This window comes from Piliocolobus tephrosceles, chromosome 16 (assembly GCF_002776525.5).
Source record: "Piliocolobus tephrosceles isolate RC106 chromosome 16, ASM277652v3, whole genome shotgun sequence".
NCBI classification, from domain to species: domain Eukaryota; kingdom Metazoa; phylum Chordata; class Mammalia; order Primates; family Cercopithecidae; genus Piliocolobus; species Piliocolobus tephrosceles.
The window spans coordinates 35,039,782-35,057,329 of record NC_045449.1 but is presented as its reverse complement, the minus strand read 5'-3'; the positions used below and the strand labels follow the sequence as shown (position 1 = coordinate 35,057,329).

The 17,548-nt window shown below is 42.4% G+C and overlaps 2 protein-coding genes across 4 annotated transcripts in view; one reads left to right on the top strand and one right to left on the bottom strand.

Annotated features, from left to right (window-relative positions):
- The window catches only part of PPM1E (protein phosphatase, Mg2+/Mn2+ dependent 1E), a gene marked incomplete at its 5' end in the record, with an annotated part of 103,912 nt that extends 100,134 nt beyond the window's left edge, over positions 1-3,778 (top strand). Inside the window, one exon of the mRNA XM_023204632.1 lies at positions 807-3,778. Coding sequence (XP_023060400.1) covers positions 807-1,864 — 1,058 coding nt within the window. The remainder of the gene's footprint in view (positions 1-806) is intronic.
- The window catches only part of TRIM37 (tripartite motif containing 37), a 129,764-nt gene continuing 115,642 nt past the window's right edge, over positions 3,427-17,548 (bottom strand). For 2 of the 3 annotated variants that reach the window (XM_026456738.1, XM_023204629.2), the window contains one exon: positions 3,427-3,697. In XM_026456738.1, the coding sequence (XP_026312523.1) occupies positions 3,684-3,697 (14 nt within the window). In that variant the 3' untranslated portion in view covers positions 3,427-3,683. The remainder of the gene's footprint in view (positions 3,698-17,548) is intronic. The other variant, XM_023204630.2, reaches the window with a different exon arrangement.

Below are 17,548 nucleotides of genomic sequence, written 5' to 3'. Positions count from 1 at the left end.
GGGAAATGCACAGTAACAAAGACAGAAGTGGGGTGATGATCAGAGCCATATAAAGAATATGGCAATCTCTAAATATGAGAGAAAAATGGCCATACATTTTGTCTGTTCTTTAGAAGTTACAGGTAAAAGCACCATTAAAAAATAGAAAGCCAAGTGGGTTGGGAATCAAGAAAACTGCATTCAGCTCCCATGTGTGAGGCCTTGGGTCAGCCACATAACTCTTCCTGGCTTAAGAGAGTTAAGACTTGATTTATATAATCTCGTGTAACTCAAACCTTCCTTTGTGCTCGCAGCATGAAGCTATTTATTGATTTCTAAACAAGAATAGAACAAAAATGATTTAATGAAGAGAATGATCAGAGCTTTGGTTTGTTTCTTTCAATGTGAACTTGTTTTCAAATTTCAACTAAATCAAAACCACCTGCAAAAGAACATATCTACTAAATCCACCATGTTTTCCTACATAGTGTACTGAATTTTTCAGTACAGCAACCAACTTAGATCTGACATTGTTGTTACACTCAGCTAAGCCTAAATCATTGCCAGAGGTGCAGATTCGGAGTCTAAGCTAGGTAAGGACTTATGCCCAGTAACTTAGCAATTATTTAACTGGGAGTAAGGAGTAAGCAGATCTGATTACCAGAGGATTTAAGTATCTTGTCAAAAACTATTTTATAAATTCTTTCCAGTCAATTTAGTTTACAATCCAGTAAGTTGTGATCAGAGTCATGGCATTGGTCATAAACGTTCTTAGCATGCAAGGTAAAACAAAGGCTAATGATGCCCCTACACTCTGCTTCCCGCAGGAGATGCTGAACATAAGCCATATATCTGTGGGGATGCAGATTCTGCCTCCACTGTTCTGGATGGGACCGAAGACTACCTCATTCTGGCCTGTGATGGCTTCTATGACACCGTGAACCCTGATGAGGCAGTGAAAGTTGTGTCCGACCACCTGAAAGAGAATAACGGAGACAGCAGCATGGTTGCCCACAAGTTAGTGGCATCAGCTCGTGATGCTGGGTCAAGTGATAACATCACGGTTATTGTGGTATTCCTGAGGGACATGAACAAAGCTGTAAATGTTAGTGAGGAATCAGATTGGACAGAGAACTCTTTTCAAGGAGGGCAAGAAGATGGTGGGGATGATAAGGAGAATCATGGAGAGTGCAAACGCCCTTGGCCTCAGCACCAGTGCTCAGCACCAGCCGATCTAGGCTATGATGGGCGTGTGGATTCATTCACTGATAGAACTAGTCTGAGCCCAGGGTCCCAAATCAACGTGCTGGAAGACCCAGGCTACCTAGATCTCACACAAATAGAAGCAAGCAAACCTCACAGTGCCCAGTTTTTGCCACCAGTTGAAATGTTTGGTCCTGGTGCACCAAAGAAAGCCAATCTTATTAATGAGTTAATGATGGAGAAAAAATCAGTTCAGTCATCATTGCCTGAATGGAGTGGTGCTGGAGAGCTTCCCACTGCTTTCAATTTGGGTTCAACAGGGGAGCAGATATACAGAATGGAGAGCTTGTCTCTTGTCTGTTCAGGGTTGGAAAATGAACAGTTCAAATTCCCGGGAAAGAGAGTTTCTAGATTGTCTCATTTACGCCACCACTACTCAAAGAAGTGGCACAGATTCAGGTTTAATCCAAAGTTTTATTCATTTCTCTCTGCTCAAGAGCCTTCCCACAAAATAGGCACTAGCCTGTCCTCACTTACTGGAAGTGGGAAGAGAAATAGGATAAGAAGTTCTCTGCCATGGAGGCAAAATAGTTGGAAAGGGTACAGTGAAAACATGAGGAAGCTCAGAAAGACTCATGATATTCCATGCCCAGATCTTCCTTGGAGCTATAAAATAGAATAATTTTTCTTTCAAGTAGGTTAGCTAGGTCTCCCCCAATAAAAACACCACTATCAGAGTAGAAACAAGGTAGACATTTCTAAAACATATGTGCTTCATTATGAATCCATGGATGGCTCAATTCTTCAATGTAAATAGATCTCTAGGAAACTCAAAGTACAGTGTTTTCAATCTAAAAAAAAGTATTGGCAGTTTCACTTGCAAAATTACACACTGGTCCCTGTGATGTGTCTCGACACCTATATAAAACCCCCTTCCCACCATCCCTTCATGTCACTAGTGGAGGCTTTCGAGTTAGTTATTTCAGTCAGGATATACAGTGTTGAAATCTCAATGTGGTTGAAATCTGGTCTGATGTGCCTAATATGTCTATGGAAAATTTAATGCTAAATTAAATTTGGTTGGGAAATGTCCCTCAAAATCCTGGGCACTATGAAGGAACCCCCTGCCCCCTAACCTTTTTGGGTAGGTGAAAGACTAAAAGCCATATGGATTTTAACTGACAATAATGAAAGTGGTAAATCAGTGTAAAAGTGTCATATTCTCAGACTTGTGAGGCGGTTTATAGTCCGAAAGATTTATGGATTTTTTTCCTGTAACATAAAAGACTATGAACTTTTTTTAATTAAAAAATATTTCCTAGGGCTGTAGTTATTTGGGAGTTTCATAACCTGTTATGGTGCTTTTGGTGGAATTTTTATTATTTAGCATTTTAGGAGACCACTGTCAACTGGTTTTAATCTATGATGCTAATGTGTTTTCCACTGTACCCTCATCTCAGGAATAAAACTGATTTAACGGAGATGATGTCAGGTACAAATACACTATAGAGTCAAAATGCCATTTACAAAGAAAATCAAAAGCATTTCTGTATTTTGTCTTTTTTTTAGTTCAGACAGCAAAGGCATGTACCACTATAAAATAAATGATTTTAGAGAATGAAAAATGCTACTTTTATCTTCTCTAAAATTATTTCCCCCAAGGGAGTGAAGTAATCAGCATGAAGGAGGCTGAAAGTATTGCCTGAAGTGAGCCCAGAAGCCACTGAGAATGCAGATGACTGACAGCCAGGTCTGTTTAGTTGTAACTGGAAGACACATCATTGTCCTGCTTACATGTAGCTTCAGACCGCAGAGAGAGGACACGTGCTTCTCATTTCAATATTGTATTTGGTATTTTGAAACTGTCTTTTTGCTATTTCTGCAGTTTCAAGCCAGAAGCATGTTGTCAACTAAAGACAACAAATAAACTATCAGATTCATTCATTCAGTGAAGCAGCCTCTGATCCTCTGAGAGTCAGGAATGTCTTGGTGTTACCCTGCCCTAGTCAACTGCAGACCAGCCCGGCCAATGCCCACGGGTGGCATCTCTGGAGTGCTCACTCACAAGGGTGAGTGCTCTCGCTAAGAAGTGTCCCCCACCTCATCATGTGTTTATAGGATAGTACACGCTCCCCAGGCCCATAACAGAAAATCCCTGAATTTTAAAGACATAGATGACTGGCATATTTTGGGTACCAGTAGAGCTATATCAAATAGACAAAAACAGCTTCACTTTAGCAATGATCATATTGTTAATCTACAGATTTTATTTTTAAAAATTTGGATGTAAGTAGAGACTTTCAGTATTTGTTTTCTCTTGATTTTGAAGTCATTTCTTCTCCTCAAGTTTGTGACAAATGGTTGAAAAGGAGTCAACATGGCCCCAACTATAGCACTGGAACCTTCATCATTCTGAGGCTTTGCCCCACACATGGTCCTCACTCATAGCTGTCACTTTCTGAAGCCTAGATCTTGTTAACCCATCAGGTGCAGTGTCAGTTTCAAATCAAATTATCTAAGAAAACAAGAAAACAGAGGCAGCAGACTATTGGTACACATTATAGTCCAAAGTGCTTAGTGAAGTAAAAAAAAAAAAGCTTTTTAAAATTTCTGTTGTTGTCTATTGGTAATGCTTTTGATCAGAATAAAGAAGGTAAAGGGAAAAAGTTTCACACGCTAGGCTTTCTCAGTGGGGAAGAAAACGGCTGGGTAAAACTGGGACAAACACAGACCCATCTTTAAGGGTGTGGATTTTGTAGGTCCGACTACACAGCAGTGTTAACGCATTTCTCATGCCATTAGCTCTCTAGAAAATAAAGCAAAGTAGTTCTAGTGTGGTCGTTATAAACCAATATTGTAAAAAATAGCAACTATTCATTTGTTCACAACATGCATATTTAGAGTAGTTAGGTACCATTTGTAAGGTAAATCCTTTAAAATTCTATAATACATACTAAAATAGTGGTTATTGGTCTGATATATGCTGCTCTTGGTTCTACAAACTAGATAAAAAGCAGTGCTTTGTGAAATGCAGTGTTGTATCTTAACGCCACTGGTGATAGGAAGTAGTTCCCTTCAGTTTAAATCCTGTGCCCTTATTTGCTGCTTGCTGACGTAAGCAATAAGTAACCCTCTAACTAATGGTATCTACATATTTCTGTAACTTGTATTTAATGATGGTGTATCTGGTGATTGTAAAAATATTAGACAGATATAAAAGTATCTATATAATATATATAAACTGTTAATGCTGAGGTATAGTCTGTGAATTATGTGTTTTGTATTTTTATTCATTGTGTAATTTAGTGGTGGTGAAAGTTCTACACTCAATCCTTAAAGAGTGGCAGTATCACTTTTTCAATTTAACATGGTCTGCTTCAATCTGTCTGCCTGCTAAACAAGTTTTGTTAGAATAGGAAATAGTAAAATAAATCCAAACAAGAGTGTAGTACTGGTTAGGGAAACAGACTTCAGGTCACCAACTGAAGTCATTACAAACTCCTTGTACATTCACTGTGAGTTTCAAAGGGACTCAGTCCCCAATTTAAAGGTTTCCTTTGTTCAATTTCTAGATGTGTACTTTTGAGGGATATGAGGTTAGGCAACATTACAGCAACACACACTGGGGCTACTAATCCCATTTAAGTCTGTACTAAAGAGGATGGGTAGAAACTCTTATGTATATACCTTTTCTTTACCTAGAAGTGCCATCCATTGTCCTTGAATTATTATGATTAAAGTTACTGTTGCATTTAGGAGGCTCCTTGAAAGTAACACCTTTTCCAAGGACGATGGCAACAATGTCAATGTCAACACTGAGTCTAATTTTGACCACATTTATAGTGGTATAGTGTCAATACTGCATTTTCATGACAACCACACTCCACTGTTGAACACTGTGCCAGTGAGAAGTGCAACATCCAGTGGGCAGATGAAAATGATGCATGGCCAAGTTCAGTGTTTACAGATAAAACTGCTATGGTTCAAGTACTTCCTTCCCCATCAAATCCTTGCTAAGACTTTGTGGGAAAATGATCTAAATTATTGTTTTAATTTTTAAACCTAATTTATTCACTCAGTGAACATTCTTAACTAAGCAAGGCTATAAAAGGGAATACTATAGTTTTGTCCATACTTTGATACCATTTTTCTTTGAATCATACGTTAGCAAAAGAAATTTTTTTCACCTTTGAAAATCACGTGATGTTAAAGGACAAATGCCCACTCTTCTATTCTGATCTGCAAATAGCTTAAATTTCTCTTGCAAAACAAAGTAAGATACTGCCAGTATTATAACACAATGATTTTCCAGACAAATGGTATGGTGTTGAAAAACAATTGTTAGGCCGGGCGCGGTGGCTCAAGCCTGTAATCCCAGCACTTTGGGAGGCCGAGACGGGAGGATCATGAGGTCAGGAGATCGAGACCATCCTGGCTAACACGGTGAAACCCCGTCTCTACTAAAAATACAAAAAACTAGCCGGGTGAGGTGGCGGGCGCCTGTAGTCCCAGCTACTCCGGAGGCTGAGGCAGGAGAATGGCGTGAACCCGGGAGGTGGAGCTTGCAGTGAGCTGAGATCCGGCCACTGCACTCCAGCCCAGGAGACACAGCAAGACTCCGTCTCAAAAAAAAAAAAAAAAAAAAAGAAAAACAATTGTTACTTCCTGTAGCAGCATTTTATCTTCTATTTTGAAGACTATTTATTGTACTAATTAGAAAACATGAAATAGGACAGGGAACTCCAGACTGACACAGCAGTTGTTTTTGAAAAGGAAATAAACTTTGATGAATTAGATAATCCAGATACATCATTGTAAACTCTTACTCTAGGTGCTCTTTGGTGAGAGACAGGCTTTGTTCTCTTGTTCATAACATTTCTCTGCAAAGAATTCTCTATGGAGTGAAGCGAATGAAGTGAATTATTTCTTACCAAGTAAATTCATCAATTCACAGATCTGCTCTACAGCTAACTTTTGAGTTCAGTTGTAGTCATGAGTGATCCTTCATATTTTATTACAACTGTTCATTCAGGTAAGAAGTATGTTGAAATTTTACCAATTATCTTAATAAAACCCAGCAATTTAAAACCAGTAGTCATTTGTCTCTTTATTTAAAGGAAAGGTAAGTTATTTAGTGTTTAAATTTGTGTGGATCCCTTCAGAACTGGGAAATAAAATCCTCAGATGGACGTTTTCTTAAGCTTGGAAGCTTGGAACATTTAAAAAGATTTGCTGGCCGGGTGCGGTGGCTCAAGCCTGTAATCCCAGCACTTTGGGAGGCTGAGACGGGCGGATCACGAGGTCAGGAGATCAAGACCATCCTGGCTAACACGGGGAAACCCCATCTCTACTAAAAACAATATAAAAAACTAGCCGGGCGAGGTGGCGGGCGCCTGTAATCCGAGCTACTCGGGAGGCTGAGGCAGGAGAATGGCGCAAACCCGGGAGGCGGAGCTTGCAGTGAGCTGAGATCCGGCCACTGCACTCCAGCCTGGGCGACAGAGTGAGACTCTGTCTCAAAAAAAAAAAAAAAAAAGATTTGCTAAATGCTGCTGTAACATTATTTTACCCCAGAAGAGAGGTATTTAGCCTTATACATGTTCTCTTCATGAGGTGAACTGCGAGGAGAGGGAGCAGTGTTAGAATCCTAAGAGAGAAGAGGAACTGGACCTGCCAAGGACTAAGCGGTGGGTCATCAAATCTCCCAACTACTTCATTCTTAGAACTCTGCATCTAACCAAGCTTTCCCCTTTCACTTACCCTCTTTGAGTTTCAAGCTAGAAGAAAGTAAGGAAATAATCAGGTGAGCTATGGTGGAAAGCCTCCCAAGGATTGCTGATAAGTGAGTAAAGACAAAAAAAGAATTTGGGGGAGGGAAGTCACTTAGGACACCTGCATCTGAAGGGAGGGAACTGACCTTACAAACGAGTCAACCTTGTCAATACACTGCACTGTTCTCCTCCTCCCTACCAGTAGGGCCTTTACAATTAATTTTACACAGTTTCAAAAATCTTCAATTCCTAATTCCCTAAATTCATTTAGTCCTTGGCATGACTTCATATGGAACCAAATGAAGCAATAATTGAGGAAAAAATAAAAGGTGAAGTTTTGAAAGAATGACATATTTGAAGGGGTTTACTAAAGCAGGGAATGACAGAAAAAGAACATTTTGATTAATAAGTGTTACACTTGAAAACATTCCCTAAAATATAGTATTACTTAGATCAAAAGGAACACCTCTTTCTGAAGCAGCAGCACACAGCAAGACAGAAGGGAACCACTAGGTATGGTAAAATCATTTGAACATCATAGAAAACCCAAGTTACCAAATTATCAGAAATGGCTGTCTGTGCAGACAAGCTGCATAACTGAGCATTTCCCCCACACCCGCCCCCTGTTGCTGTCGGTGTGCATCATTTCCTTTCCTTTCCTTCTTTAGGGATGGAGTTTCATTCTGTCACCCAAGCTGAAGTGCAGTGATGTGATCTTGACTCACCACAACCTCCGCCTCCCAGGTTCAAGCGATTTTCCTGCCTCAGTCTCCCAAGTAGCTGGGATTACAGGCACACGCCACCACGCCCAGCTCATGGTAGAGACGGGGTTTCACCATGTTGGCCAGGCTGGTGTCGAACTCCTGACTTCAGGTGATCCACCCTCCCACCTTGGCCTCCCAAAGTGCATCATTTTCTTTTTCATTGCAAGGTTCCATCTGTCTTTTTTTTTTTTTTGAGACAAAAGTCCTGCTCTGTCACCCTGGCTAGAGTGCAGTGGTGCAATCTCAGCTCACTGCAACCTCTGCCTCCCAGGTTCAAGCAATTCTTGTGCCTCTGTCTCCCAAGATGCTGGGATTACAGGCGCGGGCTACCACGCCTGGCTTTTGTATTTTTAGTAGAGACCGGGTTTTGCCATGTTGGCCAGACTGGTCTTGAACACCTGACCTCAAATGATCTGCCTGCCTTGGCCTCCCGAAGTGCTGGGATTTACAGGCGTGAGCCACCATGCCCGGCCCCATCTGTCATCTTAACAGCAATTAGTAAAGAACATTTTTTCTATTGTGCTTTAGGGAACCTCCCTTTGCTTGGCCTAGGAATAACCTTATGGAAGATCCCTTATTTACATTTCAAACGTCACATTCTTTTCTGGGAGCCCCAACTGTCGGCTTCAGGAGGAAGTGCCCTTCCCTGGGCAGTTGGTGGAGCCTGCCTCTTATGCGGAGCCGTAGGATGCTGCCCCAGTCATGCAACCTCCAGATGAGGTGTATCCTCTCCTCATTGTGCAAACAAGGGCCCTCACACACAGGTTCTATTTGATTTTTATAATCTTGCTTTAGGACCAGGGAAACAAATGTGAAAAACTGTCAAGAATGATACACATTTGGAGAAGCCATTTTCCAAATGAGTAACTGGAGTTTAACTAAAGATGAAAAAGTTGTCCCTGCTAGTCATTACATTGAGTAGTATGACAGCTACAGGATTAGGGGTGGCCAATTCAGCCAAATCGAATTGCTACGGGCTCACCAGGTCAAATGAAACCCAGTGGGATGTGAGCCTATGGAGCAGCCTTTCCCAAATGCACACCAGGGTCGGCAGAGCAGGAATGGAAAAGGAGACTCCTGGTCAACATGCCAGGCAGAGAAAAGGATTTTAGAAAGAGAGCAGCCCGTACAATTGATGTCCAGACTACACTGTGGTTAATCTTATCATTTGCTCTTAAGCATCCCTAGGCAGAGTTCTAAAACTTCCATAAATCTAGACTATGAAGGCATGTATTGGTAGATGTGAGAATGAGAGGTAGAATGAGGAGAAATCTAAAAATATTACCACATAAAGATTCAAATGAATATGCAAAAAAGAAAATAGCTCTTGGGGTTTTCTATTTCCCAAATTTCTCTAATCTTATCACCTTTATAATTTAAACATTAAAAATTTAGATAAAAAATTAAAAATGGCTCATGATTTTCTGAATTCTGGTTTTAGAATTAATTACACTCATGTTTTACATTCAATAAAATGTGTATTTTACATATATATATATTTAAATCACAGCACTTCCAGCTTCCACTCTGGGATGTAGGGGTAGAAGGAGTATTTCTTCCACTCTTACAATGCAAATGAGCCAGATGAACTATAAATTAGGACTTTTTTTTCAAATCCATTGGAAAGTTGAGGTTGCAGACTAACCAAATGGCCCCAAACGGAGAGGGGCAGTTGCCTGCAAGGGGACAGAAGACATCAGCACTAGTTTCGGTAAGGTCGTTGGAAACAGACACTAAAAAGAACAGCCTTCCTAGAAGTGATTGGTGAAGGCAGAATATGGGCTGCAAGAGTGTTAAGACCCAGGGGCCTGCAGAAACTGAGGGAGTGGCCGTATCTTCCAGGCTTTTTCTTCACAATCTCTACCAGGGGCTCAGAGAAAACACTGGAAAGAGCCCTAAGAAGTGTCAGCTGTGACGCACACACCCAGGGAAGTATACAGCAGCCTTGGTCATGGGTAAAGGAACTTACCATCCGCTTTCTCTCATCTCACAGAACAGCAGCATTCTATGAGGAAGGGGCACAAATGCTGTTGCTGCCTGGACACTGGTGAAAAGTCACCGTGGCAGAGGGAAGAAAAGCCCCGTCCCGAGGAGGGGCAGAAATACCACTGGTGGTGATGGTGAGGACACACCTCATCTGGAGGCTGCGTGGCTGGGGCAGTAATTAGCTGGGAGGGGGCAAGTAAACGGAGACCCTCCCAAACCCTAAGGACACAGTGCCTAAAACTGCAACTTAATCCAAGAACGCCAGCTCCTCCCCAGCCCCCGTTACAGTTCAAGTAACAGCAGAGTATTTCCAGGAGGAGGACAGCAGAGCAAGGGAAGCACAGAGAGAGACCCTCTCAGAGACACAGCACAAAGCTTCTGAGCCTGGAAACTCAGGGTCAGAAACACAGTGCTCTGGTATCCAACCCCAATCAGAAATACAACGTATCCTCACAGGAACTCGAGACCACTAAGGAAAATCATAGCAAATCCAATCTTGAACCACACACAACTCCTAACTACTATTAGGTTGGCACAAAAGTAATTTTGGTTCTTGCCATTAAAAAATGCGAAAACCGCAATTACTTTTCCACCAGCCATAATACATTAATTCAGCCTCTGCAACAAAAGTCTTACCAGCAGGAAAGGCCTCCTCACTTTCAGGTGTAGAAACTATTCACCAAAGTATCTTGTCCTATGTGAGATGTGTCGCTTTTAACAAAATATATAGAGCTATATGAAAAGCCAAGAAGAAAACATTCTGAAGACATGAAACAATCATCAGAACCAGACTCAGATAACAGATTTTGGAAGTAAGAGAGAACTTAAAAAAATTATGGTTTTGGGAGGCCAAGGCAGGAGGATCGCCTGAGGTCAGGAGTTCAAGTCCAGCCTGGTCAACATGGCGAAACCCTGTCTCTACTAAAAATACAAAAATTAGCCAGGCGTGGTACTGCAAGCCTGTAGTCCCAGCTATTTGGGAGGCTGAGGCAGAAGAATCGCTTGAACCCAGAAGATGGAGGTTGCAGTGAGCCAAGATCGCACCACAGCACCTCCAGCCTGGGTGACAGAGCGAGACTCTCTCTCAAAAAAAAAAAAAAGTTAATATATCAAGAAAAATGGTGGATACTATGCAAGATCATATGGGTGATCACAGCAAAGCGATGGAACCTATAATTAAATATTAATAGAAATGTAAGACATGAAAAATACCATAACAGAGATCATGAATGCTTTTAGTTGGCTCATCAGTAGGCTCTAAACTGCTGAAAAGAAAATCAGTAAAACTTGAAAATAAGTTAACAAAAATTACCTTAACTGAAACACAACAGAAAAAAATGAAGGGAAAATAAAATCAACCCAGAATGTAACATCCAAAAGCTGTGGGACAGTATCTATGTAAAATATGCACAACTAGAATCCTAGAAGGAGAAGAGAAAGATAATACCTCAGTCTCCCAAGTAGTTGGGATTACAGGCATGCACCACCACGCCTGGCTAATTTTGGGCAGAAGATAATAGGCAGAAGAAATATTTGAAGAAATAATGGCTTAAGAGTTTTCCAAAATTAATGACAGACACAAAACCACAGATAGAAGAAACTCAGAGAACACCAAGCAAAGCTAGGCGAGGTGGATTACACCTGTAATCCCAGCACTTTGGTTGGCTGAGGTGGGAGGATAGCTTAAATTTAGGAGTTCAAGACAAGCCTGGGCAATGCAATGAGACCCCCTCTGAAAAAAAAAAAAAATTAGCTGGACATGGTACGTGGCTTATAGTCCCAGCTACTCAGGAGGCTGAGGTGGGAGGATTGCTTGAGACCAGGAGGGTTGAGGATGCAGTGAGCTGTGATTGTGCCACTGCTCTCCAGCCTGAGTGACAGAGCAAGACCTTGTCTCAAAAAAAAAAAAAAAAGGCTAGGCATGGTAGCTCACACCTGTAATCCTAGCACTTTAGGAGGCCGAGGCAAGTGGATCACTAGAGGCCAGGAGTTTGAAACCAGCTTGGGCAACATGGAGAAACCCTGTCTCTACTAAAAATACAAAAATTAGCTGAGCATGGTGGTGCACACCTGTAATCCCAGCTACTAGGGAGGTTGAGGCACAAGAATCATGTGAACCTGGGAGGTGGAGGTCGCAGTGAGCTGAGATCGAGCCACTGTACTCCAGCCCAGGTGACAGAGCAGGACTCTGTCTCAAAAGAAAAAACAAAATCAAGGCCGGGCCTGGTGGCTCACGCCTGTAATCCCAGCACTTTGGGAAGCTGAGGCGGGCAGATCACAAGGTCAGGAGTTCGAGACCAGCCTGACCAACATGGTGAAATCCTTTCTCTACTAAAAATACAAAAAATTAGTTGGGCGTGGTGGCGCATGCCTGTAATCCCAGCTACTCAGGTGGCTGAGGCAGGAGAATCACTTGAACCTGGGAGGCAGAGGTTGCAGTGAGCTGAGATTGCGCCACTGCACTCCAGCCTGGGCAACAGAGCGAAACTCTGTCTCAAAAAAAAAAAAAAAAAAAAAATCAGACCACACCAAGCAAGGTAAATACCAACCACACCACACCTAAGAAAAAGAAGTTTCCTGGCCAGGCATGGTGACTCACAGCTGTAATCCCAGCACTTTGGGAGGCTGAGGCAGGCAGATCACCTGAGGTTAGGAGTTCAAGATCAGCCTGGCTAACACGGTGAAACCTCATTTCTACTAAAAATAAAGAAAATGAGCTGGGTGTGGTGGTGCACGCCTGTAATCCCAGCTACTTGGGAGGCTGAGGTAGAAGAATCACTTGCACCCCGGACACAGAGGTTGCAGTGAGCTGAGATCGCACTATTGCACTCCAGCTTGAGCAACAAGAGCAAAACTGTCTCAAAAAAAGAAAAAAGTTTCCTTCTAGTTGGTTACACTGGTGAATTCTACTAAACAGTTAAAGAATAAGACCAGGCACAGTGGCTCATGCCTGTAATCCCAGCAACTTGGGAGGCCAAGGTGGGTGGATCACCTAAGGTCAGGAGTTCAAGACCAGCCTGGCCAACATGGTGAAACCTTGTCTCTACTAAAAATACAAAAATTAGCTGGATGTGGTGGCAGGTGCCTGTAATCCCAGCTACTTGGGATGCTGAGACAGGAAAATCACTTGAACCTGGGAGGTGGAGGTTGCAGTGAGCTGAGATAAAAAATACTAACAAATAAATAACACCAAATCTACACCTTCTTTTCCAGAAAATAGAACACTCACTTTACGAGGTCAGCATTACTCTGACACCAAATCAGATGAAGACAGAAAATTTCAGACCAGTATCGCTCTGAATATAGATGGAAAAGTTCTAGGCAAAATATCAGCAAAACAAATACCATTACACACTTATTAGAATGGCTAAAAAATGGCTGGTTAGCTCAGTTGGTTAGAAGAAAAAACAAAAAGAATGGCTAGAAAACTTCTGGCAGTGCCAAATGTTTGTGAGATGCAACTGGTACTTTCATGTGCTACTGATGGGAATGCAGAATGGTATGTCACTGTGGAGACTGGGCAGCGCCTCAGTAAAGACTCTACTTACCATATGACTCAGTGCAATGAGTGCTGACACCAGCTACCCGGAGTTAGGTCAAACCGTACAGGTTATGGGCAAAGTCTTCCACAAGACTGCCCTCATTCCAGACACCAGCTCCAAGTTCCGGGATCCTGAGGCGACCCTCACTTGTGACCAGCTGATTACAAATTTGGGCGTTTTTGCTATCCTACTCAGGTTTGATAATTCACTAGAACAACTCACAGAACTCAGAAATGCACTTATGATCAGAGTTTCATTATGACAAAAGGTTACAAATAAGCCAGCTAAAGGGAGAAATACAAAGGGTGAGGCCTGGGAGAGTCCCAAATGTGAAGGCCCTCTGACTTCAGGACAACTTCTTCTCCAGAAACACTGATATATTCCCCTGGTTGACAGTGCTCTGTACTTACATATTTTATAAAAATATGTAAGAGTTTCCCTCTTATTTAGAATGCCTTTCTCTGACAGAAGCCTAGCTCTCATTAGCTACGATATACATATGTACTTGTTCAACCCCAATATACAAGTAGCTTGTATAAATAAGAGGGAAACTCACTCAAGCTTTAGTGTCTAGTTTTTTTGTTTTGTTTTGTTTTGAGATGGAGTTTCACTCCTTTTGCCCAGGCTGGAGAGCAATGGCACGATCTCGGTTCATGGCAACCTCTGACTACCAGGTTCAAGTGATTTTTCTGCCTCAGTCTCCCAAGTAGTTGGGATTACAGGCATGTACCACCACGCCTGGCTAATTTTGTATTTTTTGTAAAGATGGGGTTTCTCCATGTTGGTCAGGTTGGTCTCAAACTCCCGACCTCAGGTAATCCGCCTGCCTTGGCCTCCCGAAGTGCTGGGATTACAGGCGTTAAGTCCCCGCACCTGGCAAGTATCTAGATTTTTACTGGAACTTCCTTATGTAGGTGTAACCGTCACTGGCAGTGAGTCGGACTGGACTATCATGTGGTTCAGAGCCCAGCTCTCTAAAGACACCCACAGCATTTCTGGTGTAGCCAGCCCCAATCCTGGGTCATCTCATTAGCATAAACTAGCAAGGGCCACCATAAATAACTCCTATCGCTTGGGGCATGCCAAGGATTTAGAGGGCACTTCCCAGGAACTAGGACAAAGGCCAGATTCTCTATTACATACCCAGCAATCCCGCCTCAAGGCAGGTATGGTTTGGCTGTGTCCCACCCAAATCTCATCTTGAATTCCTACGTATTGTGGGAGGGACCCAGTGGGAGGTAAATGAATCATGGGGGCAAGACTTTCCTGTGCTGTTCTCATGATACTGAATAAGTCTCATGAGATCTGATGGTTTTATAAGGGGGAGTTTCCCTGCACAAGCTCTCTTGTCTGCCACTATGTGAGATGTGCCTTTTACCTTTTGCCATGATTGTGAGGCCTCCCCAGTCACGTGGAACTGTAAGTCCAATAAACCTCTTTCTTTTGTAAAATGCCCAGTCTCGAGTATGTCTTCATCAGCAGCATGAAAACAGAATACAGGCCGGGCGCGGTGGCTCAAGCCTGTAATCCCAGCACTTTGGGAGGCCGAGACGGGCGGATCACGAGGTCAGGAGATCGAGACTATCCTGGCTACCACGGTGAAACCCCGTCTCTACTAAAAAATATAAAAAACTAGCCAGGCGAGGTGGTGGGCACCTGTGGTCCCAGCTACTCGGGAGGCTGAGGCAGGAGAATGGCGTAAACCCGGGAGGCGGAGCTTGCAGTGAGCTGAGATCCGGCCACTGCACTCCAGCCCGGGCGACAGAGCGAGACTCCGTCTCAAAAAAAAAAAAAGAAAACAGAATACAGCATGTAACACTAGAGAATAAAAGCTTACACTCACACAAAAATCTGTACCCAAATGTTTACAAGAGTCTAATCATCCTAAACTAGAAATAACCCAAATGAGCAAATGAATAAACAGTGGTGTATCCACACAGTGGACTACTACTACTCAGCAATAAAAAAGAATGAAGTGCTGATTCACACAAGATGAGTGAAACTTAACTGCACTTTGCGAAGCAAGAGGCCGAACTGTGATCTCGTTTACATGACTCACTGGAAAAGCAAAAACTAAAAGGGCAGAGAACAGATCAGATCAGATCAGATCAGATCAGTGGTAGCCAGGAGCTGCAGGGGAGGGAGGTGGTTACCTGTAAAGGGCCAGCACAGGGGAATTTTGGGGGTGACTGAAATGTTCTGTATAGTATTGTGGTGGCGAATACATGACATTTTTTGAAACCCACAGAACTGTATGCCAGAAAGACTGAATTTTAATGTATGTAAATTTACAAATTAACCAGGATATGTGGGGGAGGACAGAATGTAGACCATAACAGATGAACCTAACTGTTACACCAATGAGGCACAATATCACAATGAAGGGAATGGGAAAGAAAAGAATTAATGTAATTTTGAATCTAAGGACCTAAATATCTTTGAAAAAAAAGTTATGACACGATACTGAAAAGCTAAAGACTAAAAGAACTGTATACAAGCACTATATTTTAGGTGGTAAATTTGCTTTCTGTAGGGCACAGCCTGGAATCCACAGGAGGCCAAAGGTTCTGAAGCTACTTGTATATTCAGGTTGAGCAAGTGCATACATGCATCGTAGCTAATGAGAGCTATGCTCCTGTCAGAGAAAGGCATTCTAAATAAGAGGGAAGGCCAGAATGAGGCCACTGGAGTTGAACTGTTACCAGTGTAGACTCACAGTCATAGTGACACACACATACAGATATGTACAGAAATACATATAAATGTGTGTATTTGCATGAGTAACTATACAGTCGGCCCTCTATATCTTTGCTTTCTGCATCCATGGAGTCAACCAACAATGGACAGAATTTATTTTTTAAAAATAGCACAACAATAATTTACACTGTATTTATTTACATTGTATTAGGTATTATAGGTAATCCAGAGATGATTTAAAGTATCTGGGAGATCAGGTGTGGTGGCTCACACCTGTAGTCCCAGCTACCTGACAGGCCGAGGTGGGAGGATTGCTTGAGCCCAAGAGTTCATAGCTGCAGTGAGCTACGCACAGCTGCACCCCAGCCTGGGCAACAGAATGAGACCCTGTCTCAAAACCAAAACAAAGTATCCAGGAGGATGTGCATAGGTTATATGCAAACACTATGCCATTTTATATAAGGGACTTGAGCATCTGTGGACTTTGGTATCCACAGAGGGTCTTGGAACCAATTCCTCACAGATACTGAGGAACAGCTGTCTATATGCATTTCCTTTCTTTTTTTTCTTTTCTTTTTTGAGATGGAGTTTTGCTCTTGTCGCCCAGGCTGAAGTACAATGGCAAGATCTCAGCTTACCGCAACCTCCACCTCCCGGGTTCAAGCAATTCTGTCTCAACCTCCCGAGTAGCTGCGTTTACAGGCATGTGCCACCACATCTGGCTAATTTTGTATTTTTAGTAGAGATGGGGTTTCCCTATGTTGGTCAGGCTGGTCTTGAACTCCTGACCTCAGGTGATCCACCTGTCTCGGCCTCCCAAAGTACTCGGATTAGAGGCATGAGTTGCTGTGCCCAGTCATACATTTTCTCTTTTTTGAGACAGGGTCTCACTCTGTCACACAGGCTGAAGTGCAGTGGCACGATCTTGGCTCACTGTAATCTCTACCTCCCAAGCTCAAGTGATCCTCCTACCTCAGCCTCCCAAGTAGCTGGGACCACAGGTGTGCACCACCACACCCAGCCAATTTACATTTTCTATGTATCCACTGAGTGGGACTAGAAGCAGTGACAGTCTAATAATAATAAATACGTGGCATCCAAATCTTTGTTTCTAAATAGCATTCTCCAGTAATAAGAACCATGGTTCTTCAGGAAGTGGTTAATTCCATGGCTGGGGTAGGTATCTTATGATGTCAGAAAGCAAAGAAATGCTTAAAAACAACAACAACAAGAATGAGACATATGAAAAGGACACAGGAGCCAGTCTGGAAGAGTTTCCAATGGCTGAAACCAGAACAAGCCAAGCTACAAAATGTTAACTCAAAAACAAAATAAATAGCCATCATATATAGATATATAAAGTAGCTGATATATATAAGTAGCTGAAATTACAAAAACGGGGAAGAAAGGACTTTTCCTTACAGCATTCTAACAAATAACATAGAAGAAATTAAGGAATTAGAAAATTCCCATTAAAACATTACAGTAACAATTCCCATATGCAAGATCAACTACTAGGTGCTAAAATTAGTAAGTGAAAGTTTTGGCCGGGCGCCGGGCGCAGTGGCACATGCCTGTATTGCAGCACTTTGGGAGGCTGAGGTGG